This window comes from Zootoca vivipara, chromosome Z, assembly GCF_963506605.1.
Source record: "Zootoca vivipara chromosome Z, rZooViv1.1, whole genome shotgun sequence".
Classification (NCBI taxonomy): Eukaryota; Metazoa; Chordata; class Lepidosauria; order Squamata; family Lacertidae; genus Zootoca; species Zootoca vivipara.
This window is the reverse complement of record NC_083294.1, coordinates 13,545,699-13,568,393: the sequence shown is the minus strand read 5'-3', so window position 1 is coordinate 13,568,393 and position 22,695 is coordinate 13,545,699. Positions and strand designations below refer to the sequence as shown.

General features: G+C 44.3%; 1 protein-coding gene across 5 annotated transcripts in view; it reads right to left on the bottom strand.

The window, feature by feature from the left end:
• Positions 1-22,131, bottom strand: part of TSC1 (TSC complex subunit 1) — a 30,873-nt gene extending 8,742 nt beyond the window's left edge. The window contains exons 1-14 of one of the 5 annotated variants that reach the window (XM_035102208.2): positions 22,035-22,131; positions 16,472-16,634; positions 14,731-14,834; positions 13,060-13,212; positions 11,664-11,808; positions 10,291-10,445; positions 9,176-9,249; positions 8,739-8,905; positions 6,668-6,759; positions 5,596-5,716; positions 4,904-5,004; positions 3,292-3,364; positions 2,721-2,825; positions 391-988 (exon numbers count right to left, since the gene is read on the bottom strand). In XM_035102208.2, coding sequence (XP_034958099.1) covers positions 391-988; positions 2,721-2,825; positions 3,292-3,364; positions 4,904-5,004; positions 5,596-5,716; positions 6,668-6,759; positions 8,739-8,905; positions 9,176-9,249; positions 10,291-10,445; positions 11,664-11,808; positions 13,060-13,212; positions 14,731-14,834; positions 16,472-16,577 — 1,994 coding nt within the window. In that variant the 5' untranslated portion in view covers positions 16,578-16,634; positions 22,035-22,131. Of the gene's footprint in view, positions 1-390; positions 989-2,720; positions 2,826-3,291; positions 3,365-4,903; positions 5,005-5,595; positions 5,717-6,667; positions 6,760-8,738; positions 8,906-9,175; positions 9,250-10,290; positions 10,446-11,663; positions 11,809-13,059; positions 13,213-14,730; positions 14,835-16,471; positions 21,689-22,034 lie in introns of those variants that run through there. The other 4 variants (XM_035102209.2, XM_060270589.1, XM_035102210.2 and 1 more) reach the window with 4 other exon arrangements.
• Between the last annotated feature and the right edge of the window lie 564 nt (positions 22,132-22,695).

Below are 22,695 nucleotides of genomic sequence, written 5' to 3'. Positions count from 1 at the left end.
AAACCTTTTTCTTTTCTGGTGACAACAGCACCCCCTAAAGGAAGAAATGTATCTTGTTCTTACATTGGAGAGTTCAGTTTGTAACCTAGGACTTGCTTGTCCTCACAGAAATTATAATAATCTGATACCATACATATTTTTAAATGATTTATAAAATATTTGAACCCCTTATCTTAAAATATTTTATTCATCATGTTAAAATAAAACATTCCATAATCTATTTTATTTTTCCTATTTTTCCAATTTTTTGGAAAAACAAAACAAAAAAGGCTTCAGGAAAAAAACGGGGGGAAACAGAGAGCAGGCGAGTAACTTGAGACAGTGGTTCAGTCCTGTTCTTGTCACCGCACTAGCTCCAGCCTTAAGAATACAAACTCTGCCATCACTTACTGGTCAAGCTGCTTGCTGTGGGCATCTGCTCCATGCTGTATGACCCGATCCAGCATTTCCAAAGGGGATGGGGAGGAAGAGTTCACTTTGTCATGACCTGCATTGACCTTCCTGAGAAGCTCTTCTGTCTTCTTGCTGATGAAAAGGTAGGAGGTCTTTGGCAAAACCACTTCAAAGAGGTGCTCGTAAACAGGGGGCTGCTCATCCCCAAACCCCAGCCACTCGAGTGCAGGAATCTTGCAAGGGCTAGGGGCAACAATGCGGGGCTCCAGAGATATCTGGCTTTGCTGGTGACCGGAAGGATGATTCTCGGAGTCTCGGCAGGGTAGGTCTATAGGCGTGAAGGTTTGCTTAGGCATATCCAGTGACCTTTTGAGCCCAGTTTGGGGCATATCTGGTGTCGATGTTACAAGGGGTGAAAACGCCAGGGGCTTGGAGTCCAGGATCTGTCCCTGTGTACTTGAGGCAGCCAGCTGGGATTTCTTCGAGCTGGGGAGACCTTCATTCAGGCGGTAGAAAGGAGAGTCAAAACCTCCCCGAGGCACCACAGGTTCCGCGTCTACTGTGGTGATCTCTGAGATCTCTCTTGATATGGCATCTAAGGAGAGAGAAAAGCAAAGTGTGGATGGATCAGACATCCTGCCCCCTACCTGCTCATCAGTGGCAGCAAATCCGCCCACCTTAGCTGCTGTTACAAAAGGTGGAGCATTGAAAATAATTTAACCTTCTGGTGTTATCACTCCTTGAGGAATCACATTATTATTAGGGTCTGATTCTGTGCAAAGACAATACATACTTCAAATAAAGAAAACACTTGGGATTCTGTAACTATGTACAGTGGTGCCTCGCTAGACGAATGCCCTGTAAGACGAATTTTTCGCTTAACGGATAGGTTTTGCGATCGGAGGTTGCCTCGCAAGACGACGAGGTTTTCTATGGCCACCACTTCGTCTTGCGAAGCGTGGCCATAAAATCCTCCGATCACAAAACCTAGCGAAAGGGGCATTTGTCTAGCGAAAGGGGAACCAGCTGTAGCAAGGAAAGAAGGCAAAGGAAGATCAGCTGAGAGGCGCTGACAGCTGTCAGCGCCTCTCAGCTGATCCTCCTTTGCCTTCTTCCCGTGCTGCAGCTGGTTCCCCTTTGTGTTCCGCTGGTCTCTGCCGGTTGCCGCGAGCAGTGAGGGGCAACCGGCAGAGACCAGCGGAACACTAGCGCAGGAAGAAGGCAAAGGTCTTCCCCCGCCGCCTGTCCGATCCAGGCGGGAGGCGGCGAGGAGAAGAGCTTTCCCCGGCCCCGCCTCTCACCGCCCACAGACGGCATGGGGCGCAGCTTCGGAGACATCTGAAGCTGCGCCCCATGCCGGGAAAGGCAGGCGAGGCGGCGGCCGGGAGAAGAGAGCTTCTCCCCGCCGCTGTCTCGCACACAGCTGGCATCGGATGGGGCTTTGGAGACCTTCTCTGAAGCCCCGTCACATACTGCCGCCAGTCGCCCATAGGAACGCATTGATTAAGTTTCAATGCATTCCTATGGGAAACTGGGACTTGCTAGACAAAAAATTCGTTACACGAATTGAGCCATGGAACGAATTAAATTCGTCTAGCGAGGCACCACTGTACGTTCTTCCAGTATTTCTTTCTTTTTTTTAAAAAAAAAAAAAGTTGTTGCAGGACAAAATGCCAGAATTTATTTTTGGTTTGCTAGTCATGGGGCAGTGAAGCTCAACCCCCTTGGCAGTCCTTCTCAGACAGCCTAATAGCTTTCTGAGATTTCAGCAGGCATTGCCCTACATACTTTCAACAGTCTCTTTGCAGCCATGAGGGATAGAAACTTGACGGCAGAAGCGGCTTTAAACCAAGTCTGCCCACTGGCTCATCTAGTTCAGTATTGTCCAAACTGAGTAGTAGTAGTAGAAGCAGCAACAGCAGCAGCAGCAGGCTCTCCAGTGTTTCAAACAGGGAACCTTTCCAAAGCCCTACCTGGAGACATTGGTGGATTGAAGCAGGGACCTTCTTGCATGCAAAGCAGATGCTCTACCACTTGTTTTCAAAAGAGATTATTTCTTCAAATGGCTGAAGCTGGTGCCTAACATTAAGTTCTGCGTTCCCCAGGGAAATTATGGCACATGCACACACATACAGCCTTGGCCACGGCTAAACTGCCAGTCTATAAAAAGACTGTTTTCATTTGGCTCCTACCCAAAGCTGGACAAAGGCATACAATTCCCTCTGGAGCCACACAAGGCGAGATCCCAACAAGCAGACTCATGAGCATAGTGTCTGCTCTCTCGGCCATGATGTTCTTGAACTTCCCGACACCCCCTACCCCATTACCTTCCTCTCGGTCCTTCTCACCGCTGTCTTGAGAAGAGGCCTCCAGGTCACCCAAGATGCCAGGAAGATCACTTAAAGTTACCAAACTCATATCGCTGTGAGAATCTTTTTTTTGGGGGGGGGGAGAGAGAGAAAACAAGATGTTTTAACTTCTGGCGTATGTATGCTGTGGCAAACGTTGCAATTCAAGTTCAAACCACACCAAAAAGCCTCTTCTCCAAACCATCACAAAATTTGGCTGTACCTACACACACTTTAAAAAAAAAGGTGTCCTCAGTGCATCAGGCTGGGGCACTTTGGAAGAACTTCCACACTTAGATTGCCATCTAATAAACTAGCAGAGACATGATGTGCAAAGGACACTCCCAATTTGTAAGAGATGGTAGAGCAGGCATCCCCAAACTGCAGCCCTCCAGATGTTTTGGCCTACAACTCCCATGATCCCTAGCTAAGAGGATCAGTTGTCAGGAATGATGGGAATTGTAGTCCTAAACATCTGGAGGGCCGAAGTTTGGGGATGCCTGTGATAGAAGTTAAATATTTAGGAGGTAGGAATTCAGTTGAAGCTTACCAACAGCTTGAGAACTTTGGGTGAAGTTTGGCTGTCGCGACAACAGAAACCTTGTGGGATCGGTTCTGCCCTCCTAGAAGAGAGCAAGAATTCCATGCAACAGACACATCCCTATCACAATGCTTCACATGTTCCCCAAAACCGAACAGAAAAGGAACACCCCCAACACACACACCCCAATTAAAACCAGGAGGAGGACCAAGCATGTGTGCAAGGGGAAATACAATACAACATGTTTTCTGGAGGAGCTTCCCTTGTATACCTGAGTCACTGCTCCGGGCGTGCCTCCTCCAAGGGCAGTTAATTCAGCCCCTGCATACTGACAAAATGACTGCCCCCCCCCCAAAAGCCAAGACTGATGGGAAGGAAGGAGGCTGAGCAGGAAGTATGGTGTAAAGTGCCCAACTAAGACCTGGGAGACCAGAGTTTGAATCCCTACTCAGCCATGAAGCTCACTGGGTGATCGCAGGCCCTTCACTGCCTCTCAGTATAACCACCCTCACAGGGTTGTTGTGGGGAAGAAACATGTACATTACCATGAGCTTCTTGAAGAAAAGATGGGCTATAAATGCAGGCATCCACCCACTAATGGGGGGGGTTACATTCTGGGCCCTGGTATACACAAGCAAAATTGTGTAAAGTGGGGCAAACCCTCTAAAAAGCTTCTAAATACCTACTTCCCCCTGCTCTCCAGATCTCTTTCCTGCTGTTTCTCCAATCCAGACCAAAGTATCTAGAGCTGACGCTCTGGGGCTGGGCTGGAGACTGGAGAATGTGTGGGAAATTGGTAGTGGCTGCTGCTGCACTACCCTGTGTGTCAGCTGTTAGGTGGGGAGGCTGATCAGCCTAAACCAGTGTTTCCCAACCTTGTGCCTCCAGATGTTTTGGGACTACAACTCCCATCATCCCTAGCTAGCAAGACCGGTGGTCAGGAATGATGGGAATTGTAGTCCGAAAACAGCTGGAGGCATAAGGTTGGGAAACACTGGCCTAAACAAAACCCCACTGGGCCTCCAGTCTCTTCCTCCACCCTCACTGAAGTCCTTTTCTGACTCCAGGGAGGGACTCTCCAGCTCTCTCCTGCCATTTCCTGGTATGATTCCATTTATTTATTTATTTCCTGGTGCCATGCAAGGACACACATGAGCAGAACATGCATGTGGGGAGGGGGGGGAATGCCTGTAAGTCTTGCAAAGAAACAGCAAGTAGCCTCTACCTAAAGTAGAGTTCTTTGGACAGGGCTATGCAGACTTCAGACTTGTCAGAGCTAGTAGTCCCGTCCCCCCTTTAGCAACTAGATTTCTAAGTTCTATGAAACAAAACCAGGGTGCTTCTTGAGTAGTGGAATTAGTTTTCAGAACCAGCACTGTGTTCAAAGTCATTTCATCCAAAAGTCCACTCCATGGTTAGTCCTTAAAGCTTTCTTCATTTCAGCACCATAGTGTAGGGTGGGGAAAGACAAGTTATGGTTGCTCCCGATGAACTGGGAATCAGAATCGCCTTGCCAGTCTCATGAAAGCCAGACATAGTCAATTACTTTTTAAATCTGCTCATAGGCTAAGTTCAAAAGTGGAATCCCCATTTTGCCAAGCACTAACAATTTTGACAGTACCTTTCTGGGAGGCACAGTGGAAACTGAAACATGAGCAGCTTCTTCTGAACTGCACGAGGGAGGTGGGGAGGTGGCAGTTTCTAGGCAGGCTCCTTTCTCGGCTGTTAAAAAGAAATACAGAAAAAAATATTCCCTTACAAATGTTAATGCCTGACCCTTTTTTAAAAGCAAGGGTTGGGGAGAGCACTTTTGAGCTTCCCAAGGACCATGCTCCCTCATGGGCAAACATTCCAGGTGTTGTGTGCCAGTGGCGGGCAGGGCCAGAGGCCAAAAGTAGGTGGAGCAAAGTTAACTCTTTACCTTTGTACCACAGGCTATGTACCAGCCATACAGAATTTAAGAGGTTTTTAGATCCATAGGTATATCTCTCTTTCCACCAAACACACTCACCTCTATCCATCCTCCAGTCAGGCAACCAAGGGTATATTCTGGCCAACCAAAAGTACTCAAAGAGGGCACGGAGCAAAGCTGCTGAGGCACACTTGGGAAAAGGCCCATGGGCCAAACAGAGAGACCAAAAGGGCTGCTTTGGGCCCCCATGTATGTGAGGTCCACACCCCAAGCCCCAGTTTAGAGGCTTCAGGGGCTTGTGCAATAATGTCACAGACCAATGGTTTGGCACTTAACTAGTCTCTGTTGCTGACAAAACTGCCAGGGTGCTGAAAAGAAAACCCCAATATGGCTGGCCCTACCTTGTACGATATAGCTTCTGTCGAGAGTCTGGGCTGCGGTATAAGTTGTCTCCGAAACAGTTCCAGGGGAGTGGGGGGGAGTGGTCATGCCACAAGCAATGGTAGGGCTCCAGAAGGTCACCTGGAAAAAGAGTGGCAGGGTTTTTCCCAGTGTACCCAATAGAAAGGAGGGAAAATCAGACCTCCTGCATCCACTTTCAGTGCCATCAACACTTTAAACTTCCATCTCTGTTCCAGTCTTCACCAACCTGGTGTACCCTCCAGATGCTTTGGGCTCCCAACTCCCATTGACAAGGCTGGGGGGCTGACGGGAGCATGTCATCAACTAGAGCAGCAAGGTAAGAACATTTTAACCCAGCACTGGCTGCCTGTGTGGTTTGGGGCCCAATTTAAGGCACTCGTATCAAATTAAATAAAGCCCTGCATGCCTATAGACTCAAGTCTCTGCAGAAGCACCATCTACAAGGCCAACCAACTCAATCATTAACTTTGACTGGTGTGTGTGTCTGCTCATTGACCCCGCTAGGATTTGTGATTCAAGGACGCATAACAGGGCCTTCTCTGTGGTGGCACCCAAGCTTTGGAACTCCCAATACAGGAAGCTGCCATACACTGAAGTCAGACCATGCAGTCAATCTAGCTCAGTGCTATCAAGACTGACTGATAGCAACTCTCTCAGGAGAATCAGACACAAGTCTTTCTCAGCCCTATCTGGAGATACCGGGGATTGAACCTGGGACCTTCTGCATGGCAAAGCAGGTGCTCCGACACTGATCTGGGGCCCTTCCTCATAGCTCCCTTCTAGAGCAGTGTTTGTCCTTCTCACTTTTTACACTGAGACACAGGTTGAGGGTGCTCTTGTTTCCCCAGGGCTTTGCAGATTTGAGATTTTAATTGGTTTCATGCTCAACTGCTGCAAGTGATCAGTATTTATGGCTTCTGCATTCTTTCATTTGATGTATTTTGTTGTGTTATCTTTTATTATACATTTTCCTGAGATCTTTCTGGAGAACAATTTATAATTGTAACCAGTAAAAGAAAAATATAACAGCCGCAACACAAGCAGGGTTACCTGCTCAGGTGTCAGAAACGAGGGTTGAAACTTGAAGCTCTGAGGTAGCTGGTCTGGCAATAGCAACAGCCGAGAAGGGATAGTTGGTCTTTCTGCATTTTTTATTAAAGAAGATGGAGAATAAAGGGTAAAAGGGAATTATTTCTCCCAAAATTAATAAAGCCGTATACAAATCATTTCCTATCCAGGAGGATTACCCATCCCAAAATTTGTAGAGTGTGATTGTTTGTTTGTTTGTATGTATGTACGTATGTATACAGTGGTACTTCAGGTTAAGTACTTAATTGGTTCCGGGGTGCCATTCGCACCCCGAAAAGTACTTAATAGCGCACATGCGCGAAGCACCGATGGAGCGCTTCTGCACATGCGCAAAGCGCACAGATCGCTTCTGCGCATACACACACGGCGGAATCCGGAAATAAACACTTCCGGGTCTGTGGAGTACTTAAACTGAAAGTACTCAAACTGAAGCGTACTTAACACAAGGTATGACTGTGTGTGTGTGTGTGTGTGTACACACATACACAAAAAAAAAACTTGGAATGCTATCAAAAATTAGGCATTAAGAACATAGGAAGCTGCTACACAGTTCATTGTTTTATCTAGCTTGGTAATGTCTACACAGACTGGCAGGAGCACTCCAGGACTTCAGAAAACGGACATTGCCAGCCCTACCTGGAGATGTCAGGGATTGAACCTGGGACCTTCTGCATGCAAAGCAGATGTTCTATCACTGAGCTACAGCCCTTTCCAGGAATATAGGAAGCTGTGTTATACCAAATCAGATTCTTGGTCAATCTCATCTAGTACTATCTATTCTGATTGGCAGTAGCCTTTTTCATTGGATGGAGAACATGGTGGTGGGCTTTCTTGAACCAGCTGGAAATGGAAATTTACAGCACAGCATGAAGTTCTAAAAGGGGCTCAGCAAAAGAGCTGGCCCCTGCTTTAAAGCAGTATAAGCAACTTAAGTGGGGCACAGGAAAGACAGTGGCAGGTCATTAGACACTGTCATTAGACACTACATTAGACACACAGATACAGATCCCAGAGCAGTCTTGAGCAAGCTATGGTTGCCCACTGCAACCATTACTCTGGCTTGCAATATAAACCATGGTTTGCAAAAACCAGGATTCAACCACAGGCATGGTGTTTGCTTCCATCCCTCCACTTGCTGCCTCATACATGAGTTCACTTACCATGTACACCAACACTAGGCAGGTCCCAGCTTAGATAAGGTTAGCAAAACCAGTTTATGACAGGGTCTGGTTAGCATCAGGGCATGTGTCTGTAGCATTAAGCATCCCAGGGGATTGATTGAAATAAATCATAGATTTATGATCAGATGTGTGTGTCTAATCATAGATTTATGATCAGATGTGATGTTTTTCCAGGCAAGCACAACAATTTGGTTCAAGCAAACCCATTTGTCTAAACCATTTCGTGTAGAGGAAAAGTACCATTTGCATTCCTTAACATCCTGCTTTTCTGGAGGTAGTAAAACTGTTTTTCTGCTGTCTTCCTGCCTAATCCTTTCATGAATTTCTACTGCTCTTATTTCCTGTTTATTTTAGCCTCAATGTTTATTTCTTGCTTTGTAGTGCAGATAGATCTGTAGCCTGGGAAAGGCCTTCCTGGTTTTTCCTCACATATTCTCTGCTACCTGATCCTCTCCCACATGAAACCTTTTTGGGATGTGCTGAGGCATTTGATTGGTTGTTTTGAATTCTATAACACAATTCTTTTGTGTGATTAAAGGAGCCTGGGCAAAGGGTGGAGAAGGTCCCTTCTCTCTCTCTCTCTCTCTCTCTGGACCAGAGCTTTGCAGGTCAAAGTGTCTGTCTGTCTTTCTTTTCCCCTTTCCCTATTCTTCCCTACACTCATGAGTAAGCCCCACATGTGTTACAGGAAACTGTGGTTAAGGCAAAAAAAGAAGGGACCGAGAACGGCATTGTGAGGAGAGAACTGGTAAACTTGGTTTGCTAGAATGAGCAATACACCTGCTCCGAGCAGGTGCTTCAAGGACGGCACCTGCTGTTTATAGACATTCTGAAGAGCTGGGGGACCTTACCAAATTTTCTCTGCAAATTGGAAACAAAATCAGAGGGGCGATTCTGCAAGTAAGAGGACATCAGCTGGGAAGGTGAATAGTAGTCATCTTCACAGGAAGCTTCTGCTGGGTCCAGGGAGATACGGGCACATTCTATCAAAACATCATGGGTTTCTAGCCTCTTCCACCTGTTTTAGGTCCAAGCACCACCAGTCAATTTCCACCCCATCACAGAATTTATGATACAATCTCTATTTACAGGAAATATTTATCAAAAAAATTAAAAGATTTTTGAAAACCCAACCCTAGGGTGACATGGGTGTCACTATGGTCTAACCTAGAGATGATTTTAGAAAGGGTTAATTGCAGAATGCCATGAACATAGTATTTTGATTTAAGAAGGGATGAGTTAAATGTTCAATCACAGCCTCTTTTAAAAGGGATGGGAATGTACACACCTCTGAGGGTCCAGTTCGTGATCCTTGGATCCAGTCACTAGCTCAGGGTGGATGCGCACATGTGCCATCATTGGCTGGAAGAAACAGAGAGAGAAAATGGGTATTTTATTTTGCTATTATCATAAAAAGAGCTCTGTTGGATCAGACCACCAAAGGCCCATCTAGGCTAGCATCCTGTTCTCATATTGGTCAGCCAGATGCTCATGATGGGAAGCATACAAGCATGAACCAAGCCCAAAACATCTCCCCACTAGTGATCCCCAACAGCTGGTATTCAGAAGCATACTTCCCCCTTACTGTGGAGGTTGATGTTATCCACCAGGGTCAGTAGCCAGTTGCAGTCTGATTGTCTTTGAATATGCCTAAAACTCTTGTTAAGCCATCTAAGTTAGCCATCACTGCATCCCATGGAAGCAAATTCTGTTGCTGTGTGTTGTGTTGAATAGGGGGGGGGGCACTGTGGTCTAAACCAATAAGCCTCTTGGGCTTGCTGATCTTAAGGTTGGCAGTTCGAGTCCGCACAACGGGGTGAATGAACTCCCGGTGTTCTGTCTCAGCTCCTGCCAACCTAGCAGTTTGAAAGCGTACCAGTGCAAGTCCATAAATAGGTACCGCTGCAGCGGGAAGGTAAATGCCATTTCCATGCGCTTGTCATGGTGTCCTGTTGCACCAGAAGCGGTTTAGTCATGCTGGACTTAACCGTCCAGGGGTCCCTTTGTCTTTAAGATCAATCTAGCTCAGCGCTGTCCACCATGGCTGGCAGCAGTTCTCTGGGGTTTCAGGCAGGGATTCTCTCCCACCTCCATCTGGAGATATGTCACTGGGGATTGAACCCAAGACCTCCTGTATGCAAATATATGGCCCTTCCCTACACACCTGATTGCAGGTATTAATTTTCAGTTCCAATTGATTGCTGGACTTCCAATTTCTCTTTAGAAGCCCACTTCCTCAGATGCAGGTTCAACTTAGTTATTCGTTTCGGTACAGTGAACAGCCAATACAATAAATAAATAAATACCAGCAATCAAGCAATTCCAAAAAAAATAAGCTTGGGTCATGTCTTTCTGACTTACAGGTACACACAAACAAGATGTGCTTTAAAGAAAGAGTTTTACCTTGACTACCTCTTCAAAGGTCTCCAAGTTTTCTTTCATACTGTAGTAGGAGCGCAGAAAGGAGACAAAATTGCAAGGGTACATTCCGTAAAGGCGGTGAAAGAGAGCATACACACTGGCATGGAGGTGGAGCCGGTGGATGTCAGTTATGTGTCCTAGGGAGGCAAAGACATAAAGCAGGTTACAATGACTCCTATTATTGAGGTCTCTTGACATGTGCCCCCCCTAAAAAAATACTGCTGTGCTGTTTTTATTACTTGTGTTTTAATAGCTGTATGATTTGTGGTTTTCCATATTGTTTTAATTCCATTAGTTTAATTGCTTTTTAACAATTGCCTTTTACATGTTTTCAGCTTTTTGAATTTTATCTGTGTTGTTTTTAATTTGTGTATGTCACCTTGAGTCCCAGTCTCGGGAAAAGGAGGAATATAAATAAATATAAATATTATCATAGCAAGTGCCACAATTCCATAGGTGCACAAAGGGAGTGGGAAGAGAATAATTTTGAACAGAACTGGCTGTGAGCTCAGCACCTTAGGAAAATATGGCTTTTTGTGAAACTGTGTGCAAGTCTGATTTAAACTCCATGGCTCACTCTGGGACAATCTGTTAAAATGGAGATTAGATGACAATCTTTGCAACAATTTAAAATGCAAACATTAAAAATAACCTACAATCACAAAAATTGTGGTTTGTCCTGAAAATTTACATCTCGGGTGTCAGAGGTAAAAGTGAGTCTTCAATGTAGCCGATTTAAAACCCAGACGTTGAAAGATCAAAATGGAGCCCCAGAGCTAACAGTAATCTGGCTGCTGCATTTTGCACTGATAGAAGTTTCCAGTCAATTTCAAGGGTTGCTTCTTGTAAAGCCCAATGTCAGGCACACATTGACTGTGACACAAGGTTACCCAATGAGCTTTCAAGGCAAGAATCAGGATTTAAACCCTGGTCTCCCAGGTCCTGGGTCCAAAACTCTGAAACACCATGCCACAATTTCAGGGGGTTTTGTATTCAGGGCCAGAATTGTAGTCTGAATTTAGGACCTTCAGCAAGGCTGGGAGAATTAGTGAACTGCCTTATACTGCCTTTGGTTTATTTAGCTCAGTATGTGCTACATTGAGAGCTATTCAGTTTTTGTTACCTTGATATGGGTGGACTAAAACTCCCCCCCTCCCATCCTTGACCATCATGCTAAGCTGGCTGTGAATTGTGGGAGTTGTAGTTCACTCACATCTGGAGACCCAAGGTTCAACAACACTGACCTATGCTGACTGGCAGGGGCTCTTCTGCATGCAAAGCAGACTCTCTACCACTGAGCTACAGACGTTCCCAAGGGTAAGCTTGTTCACAGCAGACTTTTTCTGGCATCTCACCTGAATTCTTCAAGTTCCAGGAAGAAAGGCGACCAAAGATGCCAAAGTAATCGCGCAGGTACTGCTTTCCAGCCTGGGGGATCATTGGCAGCATCGTTATTAACACTAGTACACCTGTGATGATTGCCACTACATCCGTGTCACTCTGCAAAAGATGAGTAGGATAAAGAAAAAGACAACTATCCAGAGGTTTAAGATTTCTCAACAGATGCATCACAAGTGTTAGGAAAGCCCTCTGCTCCATTGCCTTCGTTTCTGTGGGTGCAGTTAGGATAGCAATAGCTATTTCAATGCTCCTTAGCAAAGACTGCATTTGTACAATCCTTACATGGTAAATGGTTTTCTGAAATGCAGTACCATACTTTGCCACCACTAGTGTTACATGCTTTTACGCTCCTACAGATGAAGGAAACCCAACATTTTACATATAAAGCAGCATGTCAGGTAGAAGAGTTTAGGTCCCTCTGCACAACACCTAGTTTTCTTCTTGCAGGGGTCTTTGAATGCTTCCACCATATTTAAAGCAATCTATTTCTCACTAACTCCCTTTTAAAAAAAGGGTTATTTAATTTCCCTACTCTTGTTTTTACATTGTACAGGGATCAATAAAAGTAACAGAATATGAGTTAAGTGCCAAATTTAAAATGTGAAACAATGTTTGAGAGGATTGGCCAAACCTAAACAGAGGGCGGGGAGGGGGGGGGAGAGCCGACACCAAAGACCCTATTTGGGACAATGGGGCAATAGTTGTAAAAACACACTGAGTTGGATCAAATATTAGTCCTACTCAGAGGAGACCCATTAAAAACAGTAACAGGTTACTATCTACTCTGACTAGGACACAGCCCAATGGAAAAAAAGAAACCTAAACCCAGTTGTGAAGAAAGAGGTGTTATTCATTTTCACCATGTTTTGAGAGTCTCTCTCTCAGAATGGAGACTTTACCACTCTGATTTTATTGGTCCGTTTCAGAATTAAAGCCTACATCCCTCGAAAAGAGAAAATTCTGATATGAATGAGGGAAACTGATCCAACTTGCATGAACGGGAGTGGGCACTATGGCTGGAGGATCAGTAAGTGACAAAGGTGTTATGTGAATAACTACCTGATGAATAGTTCTAGGCGGGATGCCATTCACAAAGGTTTGCATTGCAGGCACAGTGTGCAGTGACCACTGTCCAAAAGGGTTTTGTTTCCATATCTCAGGCTGGCACCCTCCAAATGTTGTTTGACTAAAACTCCCATCAGCCCCAGCTAGAACAGCCAAGTGTCACGGATGATGCAAGTTTTAGCACTGAACATCTGGAGGAAACCAAGTTGTGAGAGGTCACTGTATGTCATCACATTCCACGGAAACATATAATAAACAAGAATTGCAGCTGCACAGCATCCATACCTTAAGACACTTAAGCAACGTAACCATGACAGATGCTTGAGAAAGCTTATGTTTCCAAGATGGCTGACATCTTATCACATGCCCAAGGAGTGAGAGAGCCAGGAGACGGGTACTTGGTCTGCTCATACATTCATTGATTTTGTCCAGGAGGTGCTAGGAGAAATTAAAAGAGCGAGAACTTGTGATAAAAGCAAATGGAGAATTAACCTGGAGGGAAGCTGAAATATATAACTGAACCTGCTCTCACTCTCTTTCATAGGCATCTCAAAGCACTCCTAAATAACAACATGGGGCTTGGTTCACCTGTTAGATCACCTTACACCATGAATATGACCACTTGACCACTTCCATCTGCAAAACTGGCTCTGTCATAGTTACCATATAACATTCGTTCTGCATTTGTAAAAAAAAAAAAAACCAATCTTTTAGCGCTGCAGCACCCACACTTTGGAAATCCCTGCCTACTGACATCAGGCAAACATTTTGCTATATACTCTTCTTTGGCACCTGCTGATAACATTTGTTCAGACAAGCCTATCCAGAAATGTAGAATGCTGTTATGTGCTTTTACCTGTTTTTACCTTATCACTGATTTCAATTATTTGAATGTTTTTACTGTTGATTTGCTTTATTCTTTTTAAGCTGATTTTTAACATCAAATTGTATATAAACTGAATGAAATAAATGTTTAATTGTTTGCACCCCACCTTTCACAATAAAATAAACTCAAAGTGGCTTACAATATAAAAAAATCTCTCCTTCCAAGAGCCAATGCAATCAATGAATGCCAACAGGATCATAGTAAAAAGGAGGGGACTGAAAAACATGGGGGTATTAGCAGGTTCAGAAAGAACTCCAAAGTTTGCAGAAGAACAATCAATGTTTTTGGGGAGACATTAAGGAGGTTAAAAAGGGCAACAACTCCAAAACAGTCCAATATTGACTCAATGACCGCTGAATGTTGAGAATATCAGTTTAGGGACATGGTTGGCTGGCATTCAGAAACATTCTAAAAATAATACAAACAAGTGCAAATGTAGAAGATACACACCCCACAGCAGTTTTACTTAACTAGTGGTTGTGGTTCAAGAACAGTACCACAATTAAAGACCCACAACTGGCTCAATTCACAAGGTTGCTTCATTCATACATGCTCAGGACTGGACCAGGGAAGAAGCTGCTCAGAGGCACCTACAGTCACATGGGAAGTGATGGGCAGTGATGGGCAGCAGCTTCAATGGCTTTTAAAAACTGCTTTGCTGTATTCTCCACACACATGCACAATCAAGCAGTTTATAAGTTTTATTAAATAAATAAAAAGTTGATCAGACAAAATCATGGAGGATAAAACTATCAATGGCTACTAGCCATGGTAGCTATGTTCCACCTCTACTGTCACAGGCTGCATCTCCTGAATACCAGTTGCTGAGAATCACAAGTGAGAAAATAGCTGCTGCACGCAAGTTCCACTTGCAGGCTTCCCAAAATGGGCATCTGATTGGCCACTGCAAGAACAGGATGCTGGACTAGATGGGCCACTGGCTTCATTCAGCCGCACTCATCTTATGATCTAAGTGGGCCCCAGCCTTGTTGCTTTTAAAAGCCGCTCAGCAATTCCTCAGCACAATGACACATGGCAGACAACCATGTGACAACATACATGTGCATTACCTTGTCATGTGGCTCTTGAAGTGTGCACAGGACATGTAAGACTTGCTCGGAACTTGTTTCCAAGTAGTAATCCACCAAGGTATTTACAATCACTGGCCCGCGATCTGATGTGGTTATTGGCCACCAAAAGAAAACACAATTACAGATCAGCATTCACATACACAAAAAAGATGTATTGGTCAGAAACGATTTGAATGATTTGAAGAAACTTATATAGGAGGTTACAGAATAAATCCACTGAGTACTATGCAATTTAACATTTATCCTGTGGGGATTATAGGAATTTATTTTATTTTTAAAATTTTATTGAAAGTTTTCAGTAAGGAAGTAAAGTGAAAAAAAGAAGGGGGGGCTGAAACTGAAATACAATACAATATATGGGTATATAAATAATACAATTATTCCACCAAATGTAAAATTATTAACAAATTATATTTTTCATAAATGGATTCAAACTATCAATTTATTTATCCATACACAATCTGTCTAAAAGCAATCCATTTGTATGTTGCAAGCACTGTCATGACTTCTATCCATTGATTTGGGGGGGGGCATGGTATTATCTTTCCAATGAATTAATAACAGCCTTTTGGCAGAAGGGCACAGAGAGTCTTTCTACAGTACACCATGGGTTGTCAACCTGGTCCGTACCACCCACTAGTGGGCAGTTCAGGATTCTAGGTGGGCAGTAGGGGGTTCTACAGCACATGGTGAATCCTCCTTCCAACGAGTACTGGTGGGCGGTAAGGAAATTTTACTGTCAAGAAAGATGCATTAGTGGGCGGTAGGTATAAAAAGATTGACTACCCCTTATCTACAGTGATCCATTGACAAACCCCATATAGTTGCTATAAAATTTAAAATATTATCAGTGGGGATTGTAAGATTTAATTGAAGACAGAGTGGCCAGCAACATGAGACACCTCTGCTAAAACATTTGTTGGCTGCCTCTATGATTCTGAGCCAGGCTCAAGGCTCTTGTGATGCTATACAAAGCCCTGAACAACTTGGGTCCATGATATCTTAACTTCCTGAGCATTTCTATACCAGCCTCACCACTGAGATTATATGGAGGAGAACTGTTATTACCCACCCCCATCAGAGAGGTGCCATTAGCCTCAGCTACAAGTACGGTATTTGGTGTTGCCAATCCCATGCTGTGGAACACTCTTTCAGCAGAGATGCAGATTTTGACTCTCAAGGTGTCTCTTGGAAACTTCATGCCAGCAGGCCTATGCAGTTTAAATCTCAAGAAGCCAGTTGTTTCAATGATTGTTCTGTACTGATTGCAATGGTTTATACTGTTTCCCCGAAAATAAGACATACCCATAAAATAAGCCATAGCAGGATTTCTAAGCATTTGCGCAATATAAGCCATACCCCGAAAATAAGACATAGTGATAGGCGCAGTTCTGGAGGGCGCCAAGGAAGAGGCAAGGCTGGACGTGTAATAAAAAATAAGACATCCCCTGAAAATAAGCCATAGTGTGTCTTCTTGAGGAAAATAAATATAAGACCGTGTCTTATTTTCAGGGAAACACGGTATTTTTATACTGCTGTATGCTGCTTTGATATTTTCAAAGAGGGTGGTATATTATTATTACTACAACAACAATTTACAATAGCACTATTCGGTGGCCACCTTAGGTTGAGCAGCAGTTGTGGGCCAGCTGCTTCAGAATAAAATGTGAGGAACTTCAGAAATACTGTGGAAATCACTGGAGACATGACTGATACTTACCTGAGTTTAGGATTTCTCTAAGCTCCGTCTTTACACCTTCCAGGTCCGTCAGATGTGGGGAATCCAGTAGGGCCAGAAGATGGCTGATATTTCCATGCTGAGCCATTCTTCTTCACACAAAGTGCTTCTGTGCATGCCACACTGGCTGTGTTGACTCCCGCTGCTGGCAAGAGAAATAAATAAAACCCCTGCTTTTGAAATGGGTTCTTTTTTTGTCTTCAGCCCAATACTGACTTCTTTACACCTCAACCCCCAATGCTTTCAATGTATATGCATGCTCAGAAAACGAAAACTACTACTATCTGAAATAAACTTATTCTGGTGTACAAACAACAAATTTTGTTATTATTATAAACTGTCCTTCAACACTTTAAATGAGTTAAACATATGCCTAAATCTCTCAGCAAAATCACTGGGGTTCAAAAAAATACTCGTTTTATTTTATTTATACAGGGGTTGTTCCCAGTATAACTGGAGTACAGTGTTCTTGCCAATTAACAGTTAGCTTCCAGCAGATTACATAGTCAGCTCAAGGGCGATTATCCTGATTTTACGAAGGGCATTATTATTATTATTTTACAGAAGGCAAACTGATACATAGCAGGCTGGCTAAAACAATACAGGAATCTGTATTTGAGGCCTGATATTTGAACCCAGGCCTGTCTTGAGATTCAAAAAGTAAAGCTTTCCCACCACCTCTAACAAAGCATTTTAAACAGACTTTCTGGACATTTCCTACTTTTGCCTCGCAGCCTACAGGATTTTATTTTCGCAAACAGACAGATTTCTAGCAAACAGCAAATGGTGGTGGCAGGTTTTTATCTTTTCTTTTAATGCCAAGAACTGGGCTGAATGCCTCAAGCCAAGTCATGCTGGCTGGTGCCAAGTCAACTGGACTCCTGCCACTGTTGTCTTCATCTCCAGTGTCATCACCTCCTTTTCACTGCTATTTTGATATTGTACAGTGGTACCTTGCAAGACGAATGCCTCGCGCAACGAAAAACTCGCTAGACGAAAGCGTCTTGCGATGTTTTTGGTGACTCGCAAGACGAAGTTCTCAATGGCCGCACTTCACAAGACAAGTTTTTCGGCGTTTTTGGGTTTGTTTTTGCCGCGGCCACCCATGCTTCACAAGACGAAATTATCGCTAGACGAAGCGACTCGCGGCACGAATTAATTTCGTCTTGCAAGGCACCACTGTACTAGCAATAGTGACACAACATCTTGCACAGAGCTTTAAATTCAGGACAGACCCAGTGTCAGTAATTCTTTGACAAAAGAGCTGTTGCTGCAGAACCAAACCGCCACTTCCCAGAGTCTTGGAACCGTCAGGGAAAACTGAAAAGGAAGTTATGTGAGATTTGTTTAGATTGTGACAGCTGACAGGCAATACTGCCGTTTTGTAAGCAGAAGCCAAACCCAAGCACAAAAACCAAAAACCCTCCTTAAGGCATTCAGCAACTGCCATCCAACATCAAGGACAGCTTATATATATATATGGGTTAGTGAAGGGCACTCAATGCCAAAGAAGAACTATCACATTTGCAATTTTAAAAAAAAAACCAACCCAAACACTTGCAGAGCATTTAATAGCTTTCCAGAAAAAAAAACAGGCTGCAATTTAAACATCTACTGTATAAAATGCAAAAGTTCAGAACTCTTTTGCTGTAATACTGACTCTCTTTCCACTGCTAGAAAATCTGACTTTTTTCATTAACACGAATGGATAGGAAAAATAGAGAGAAAGGATGATGAGTACCGGTAAATAGCTGTTGAGCACTCCTACATTCAACAATTTGCCCCAACTAAAACCACAAACGGTATTTTGAATCTTTCCAGAGGGCCACTGCTCCTGCCCTACAATAGTAAGTTGCACACAGGTGCCATATCCTTAAGGCACTTAAGGCACTAACATACCACCTGCAATGATCATGGATTCTTCTGAAGAATCATGGGAACTGTAGTTTGGCAAGGGTGCTGAGAGTTGCTAGAAGACACCTAGCTCACACAGCTAAAAATTCCAGAGTGCTTTAAAAATCAATCCCTCTTCCTAGGGAACTCTGGGAATTGTAGCTCTGTGGGGGAGATACAGTGTCTCTTAACCCTCAGAGGCCATGACAAACTAGAGCTCCCATGATTTCTTGGAGGAAGCCATGACCAGGGAACAATTGTAGGAATGAAGATGCCATGTCAAGCCACGTTTGGTGATCAAGGTTCTCTCAAAAGTGCCAGACCTAACTGGAAGACTTAAATCTAAAGCTTCTTCTATCATGGCTCAAAAAAGTAATGCCTGTAAGTTACCCCTGTAGCTAGGTCCTTACAGCTCTGTGACTATACAAAGATGTTTAAAAGCAACAGGTCCCTGAATACAAGATACTGAAAAGAAACTAGAAATAGCAGCCTCTAGCTTGCCCTCCCCATGAGCCAGTGTTAGAAACTGGGACAGAAAAGCTAGGAGACAAATGGCTCCTGGGACCTGGGTTGTGGGCACCCAAACAGAATGTCGAGTCACCATTGGGGGGGTGGAGTCGGCAAAACTTGTTATTTAGTATTTTGATAAGCATGAACTAATACACAATTTACATAAGTAACACATTGTTAATATCACATTTTAAACAGAAATTGTTAATACATGTTTAATTTGGTGTTTACAATAAAAATATTGGCACTATACTTCAGTTTTCAAAACACAGTGGTACCTCTGGTTAAGAACTTAATTCATTCTGGAGGTCCGTTCTTAAAACCTGAAACTGTTCTTAACCTGAGGTACCACTTTAGCTAATGGGGCCTCCCACTGCCGCCATGGTGCGATTTCTGTTCTGATCCTGAAGCAAAGTTCTTAACCTGAGGTACTATTTCTGGGTTAGCGGAATCTGTAACCTGAAGCGCTTGTAACCTGAGATACCACTGCACTACCCTTTATTGTTAAACTCCTTAACATATTGACTTAACGTATACTTCGAAGCTTCAAAGCACATACATTTCAGTAATCCTTGAGTGTCAGCCAGGTGCAAAAAATGGCCCCCAAACTTTTTGAGGTGCTCGCAAATGGGATAAAATCCTTAGGCACAAAATGCACCTGGCGCCCTGTTAATTTCAAATGCTTCCATGAGCATTCCCAAGGACATCTGGTTCATCTTTGTTGGAAATGCAATGCAATGCAAAACTGGGTCTTGGTCTTATATAATTATGCTATATCACAACACAACATTAAAATACAATACACAATTAAGAAAATAAGAATGCAAATAATCATTAATGTGACGGGCACATCAAAAAGTAAAGAGAGTCATTGTGATATAGTGGTCAGTATGTTGGACTAGGGATTGGGGTCAAATCCCCACTCAGTCACGGAGCTCACTGGGTGTGACCTTGGGCCAGTCACTGTATATCAGCCTAACCTACCTCACAAGGTTGTTGTGAGGATAAAATTTAGAGGGAGGTGTAGAAATACATATGCCACTTTGAGCTCCTTGGAAGTAAGGTGGGATAAAAATGCAATAAATAAATAACAAAAATAAAAGTTAAGCAGCTGCAAAGGCCAACTGGCCGAATCTCTGCTAGAAGGGTGTTTACAGTGTGGACCCACCAACCACAAATGCCTGACCTAGTTGAGGCCAGCTTGGCCTCTGTAAGATGGGGTGAGGGGGTGGGCTACTAACAGCACTCCTGTGACTGAGCTGCAATATGAGGGCTATGGCGATCCTTAAGGTACCCTGATCCAGAAGCGCATTCTTTTTTTTAAATGCAGACTTTTTGGGTGTCATCTCCCTTCACACACAGTGACGTCAACCAGGACATGAAGTTTAGTCTGCACGTTACAACAGTTATCATAAAGCCTCCTGAAACATTCTGCTGAAGTGGATTCTTCATTGGATTGTTATAGACAAGGACCTCAAAGACGACTTGCCCAAGGCAACCTAGTAAATAGACTGAAATTTTGACAAATTAGCCATAGTTGGTATTAGTCAGTAAAATTTTACAGAAGTCATCACCAGCCACACACTCACACACAAAGAATTTGAGAGAATTTTTAAGTAGTGCATACAACCACCTTGAATACCCTCTACTGACAGCTATGCCTAGGAAGAGTGGTTTTCCTCTCAATCTAAGCCAGAGATTGAGAACAATAGGATAAGCAAGCCAGCTGACTGTGCCTGAAAAACAGAAAGCCTTGCAACAGAAATAATCCAGCTAAAAACAAAAGAGTATTTTGTTCCTTTATTTGTGGGTCCCTCTGAATTAGAGCTAGTCAACAGGATGTTTTTCAGAGGAGAAGGGTGCATTCCCCCCCAAAAAAGACCGTAAGAAAAACCCTGCTGGATCACAGTGGCCAAGCCCACAAGTAGGATCCAAGGAGGGCTATATACACTAGCCAACTTTCCCATTTTAAAAAACAGGTTAGTCAAGATTTGCCAAACACTGGTTAAAATGCATCTCAGATAAAGGAGCCCTTAGAAAGAAGGGACTTCCTGGTTCAAGGGGCAGGGAGAGGATGTTTCAAAAACAAGCTTAAACGCAAGAGAACAGACTAGGGAAGATTCACAAAGGCAATTCAACCATGTATTTGTCTCCCCCCCCCCATTCCTCACCTCTACCCACTACCACCTCTACTTAGCCCTGCCCACCTCACAGGAATAGCACACAAATAACACTAAAAGCTAATACAGTAAATATCATTCCTTTACCCTTCCTTACATAACAACACAGCCCATCTACCCTTGCTTCCTTCGCCCTTGTTGGACCTTATTATTCACTTCTTCTCGGCCGAAAGGTTTGCTTCATAGCTTTAAAACAATAAACAATTGGTTGTATCAACTCCTAGTCCTACTCAGTAGAACCACTGATGGCCAAGTTACATGGGTAAGTTAGGTCAATTAATATCAATAGGTCTTTCAGTAGAACTAGCATTGGCTACAACCCCAATGTACATGAAGCACACTGGTCACAAACAAGCACTACAACGTAAGTATTATTTAGCAGCTGTTTTATGATTCTGCTTCTCTACACCGCTCCCACCGTGCCCCTTCCTCATTCGGCCCCCACCCCCCAGATAATACTTAAGAATTTATCTTCCCCTCATCTTCTCCATATTTCTCCCCACCCTGTTTTTAGGCAAACACTATTCCGCAGCAAGAGCTTCGATTCAGAGACGCATTACTTCTTTTATTATTTATTTGCCCGCATGCCCCTCCCCCATAATATATTTAGCTTTCCCTCCGCATTGCCACTTTCTTTCTCTCCCCCCCCCCCCACCAAACACACCACTTTCCCCTGACCTACCTCTCAGGGGCGTTGTTACAGATAAACTGAAAAATTGCAATGACAAAAAGGCGTTCCTCAACCAAAAAGCTCCAATTTAAATGCACGATACCCCTTTATGCACACAGACAGCCCTGCCCCCACGCTCCATCCTCTTTTCTGCTTCCTCTCGCCTGATGGGCCACTCCTTCCCCACTGCCCCTTATTCCTCTCATCTCTACCCCAGTTTCTTCTTCCTTCCCCCCTGCTTTCCCCACTGTCATCCATTCATTCTTGTCCAACCCCAAACCTGGATATTCACCCTTCCGATTCTGCTCCGGCAGCTGCTCCTCCTTCGCCGACGCTCAGCTGTTTACCACTCAGGACTCTTAAAGCCCACAGGGCGCCGCCATCTTGCCCCGCCCAGATATACCTCCGCCCCTTTTCTCTTCTTCGCCCCCTCCTTCAGAAAATAGTCCCCCTCCCACCCGGCACAAGCGACCACCGCTCCCTGCCGGTGTCACATCCTCTTGTCGCCTCAACCAAGACCCCTTCTCTTAGGACACTGAGACCCGAGCAGGGTGTGTGCCTTCTCCGGTGTCCTGGCTCTAGAGTGGAGGCGGACGGTTCTCAGAACAGGGTGGCAATGCGTCCAGAGGCAAAGAGGTCTCGTGATTCCGAGGGAGGCCCGCGGCGAAAAAGGTTCCAGCACTAGGGGTGGGTCATGTGATGCGAAGTCGCTCTGTGGGGGAGCAAGGCGGGAGGAAACTTTTGCAGGCGGGCAAGGAAGGCTGATGGAAGGAGGTGCTATGGGGTTCGGCCCTTGGGTCCACGCAGGGCCGGTGCTAGGGTTTTTTGCGCCCTAGGCGAGATCACCTTCTGGCGCCCCCCCCCCCCCGCCAATCAACTGTTCTCTCAGCAGCCCTATGTGCTGCCTGCACATACATAAAAAAAAATTCCTTCAGTAGCACCTTAAAGACCAA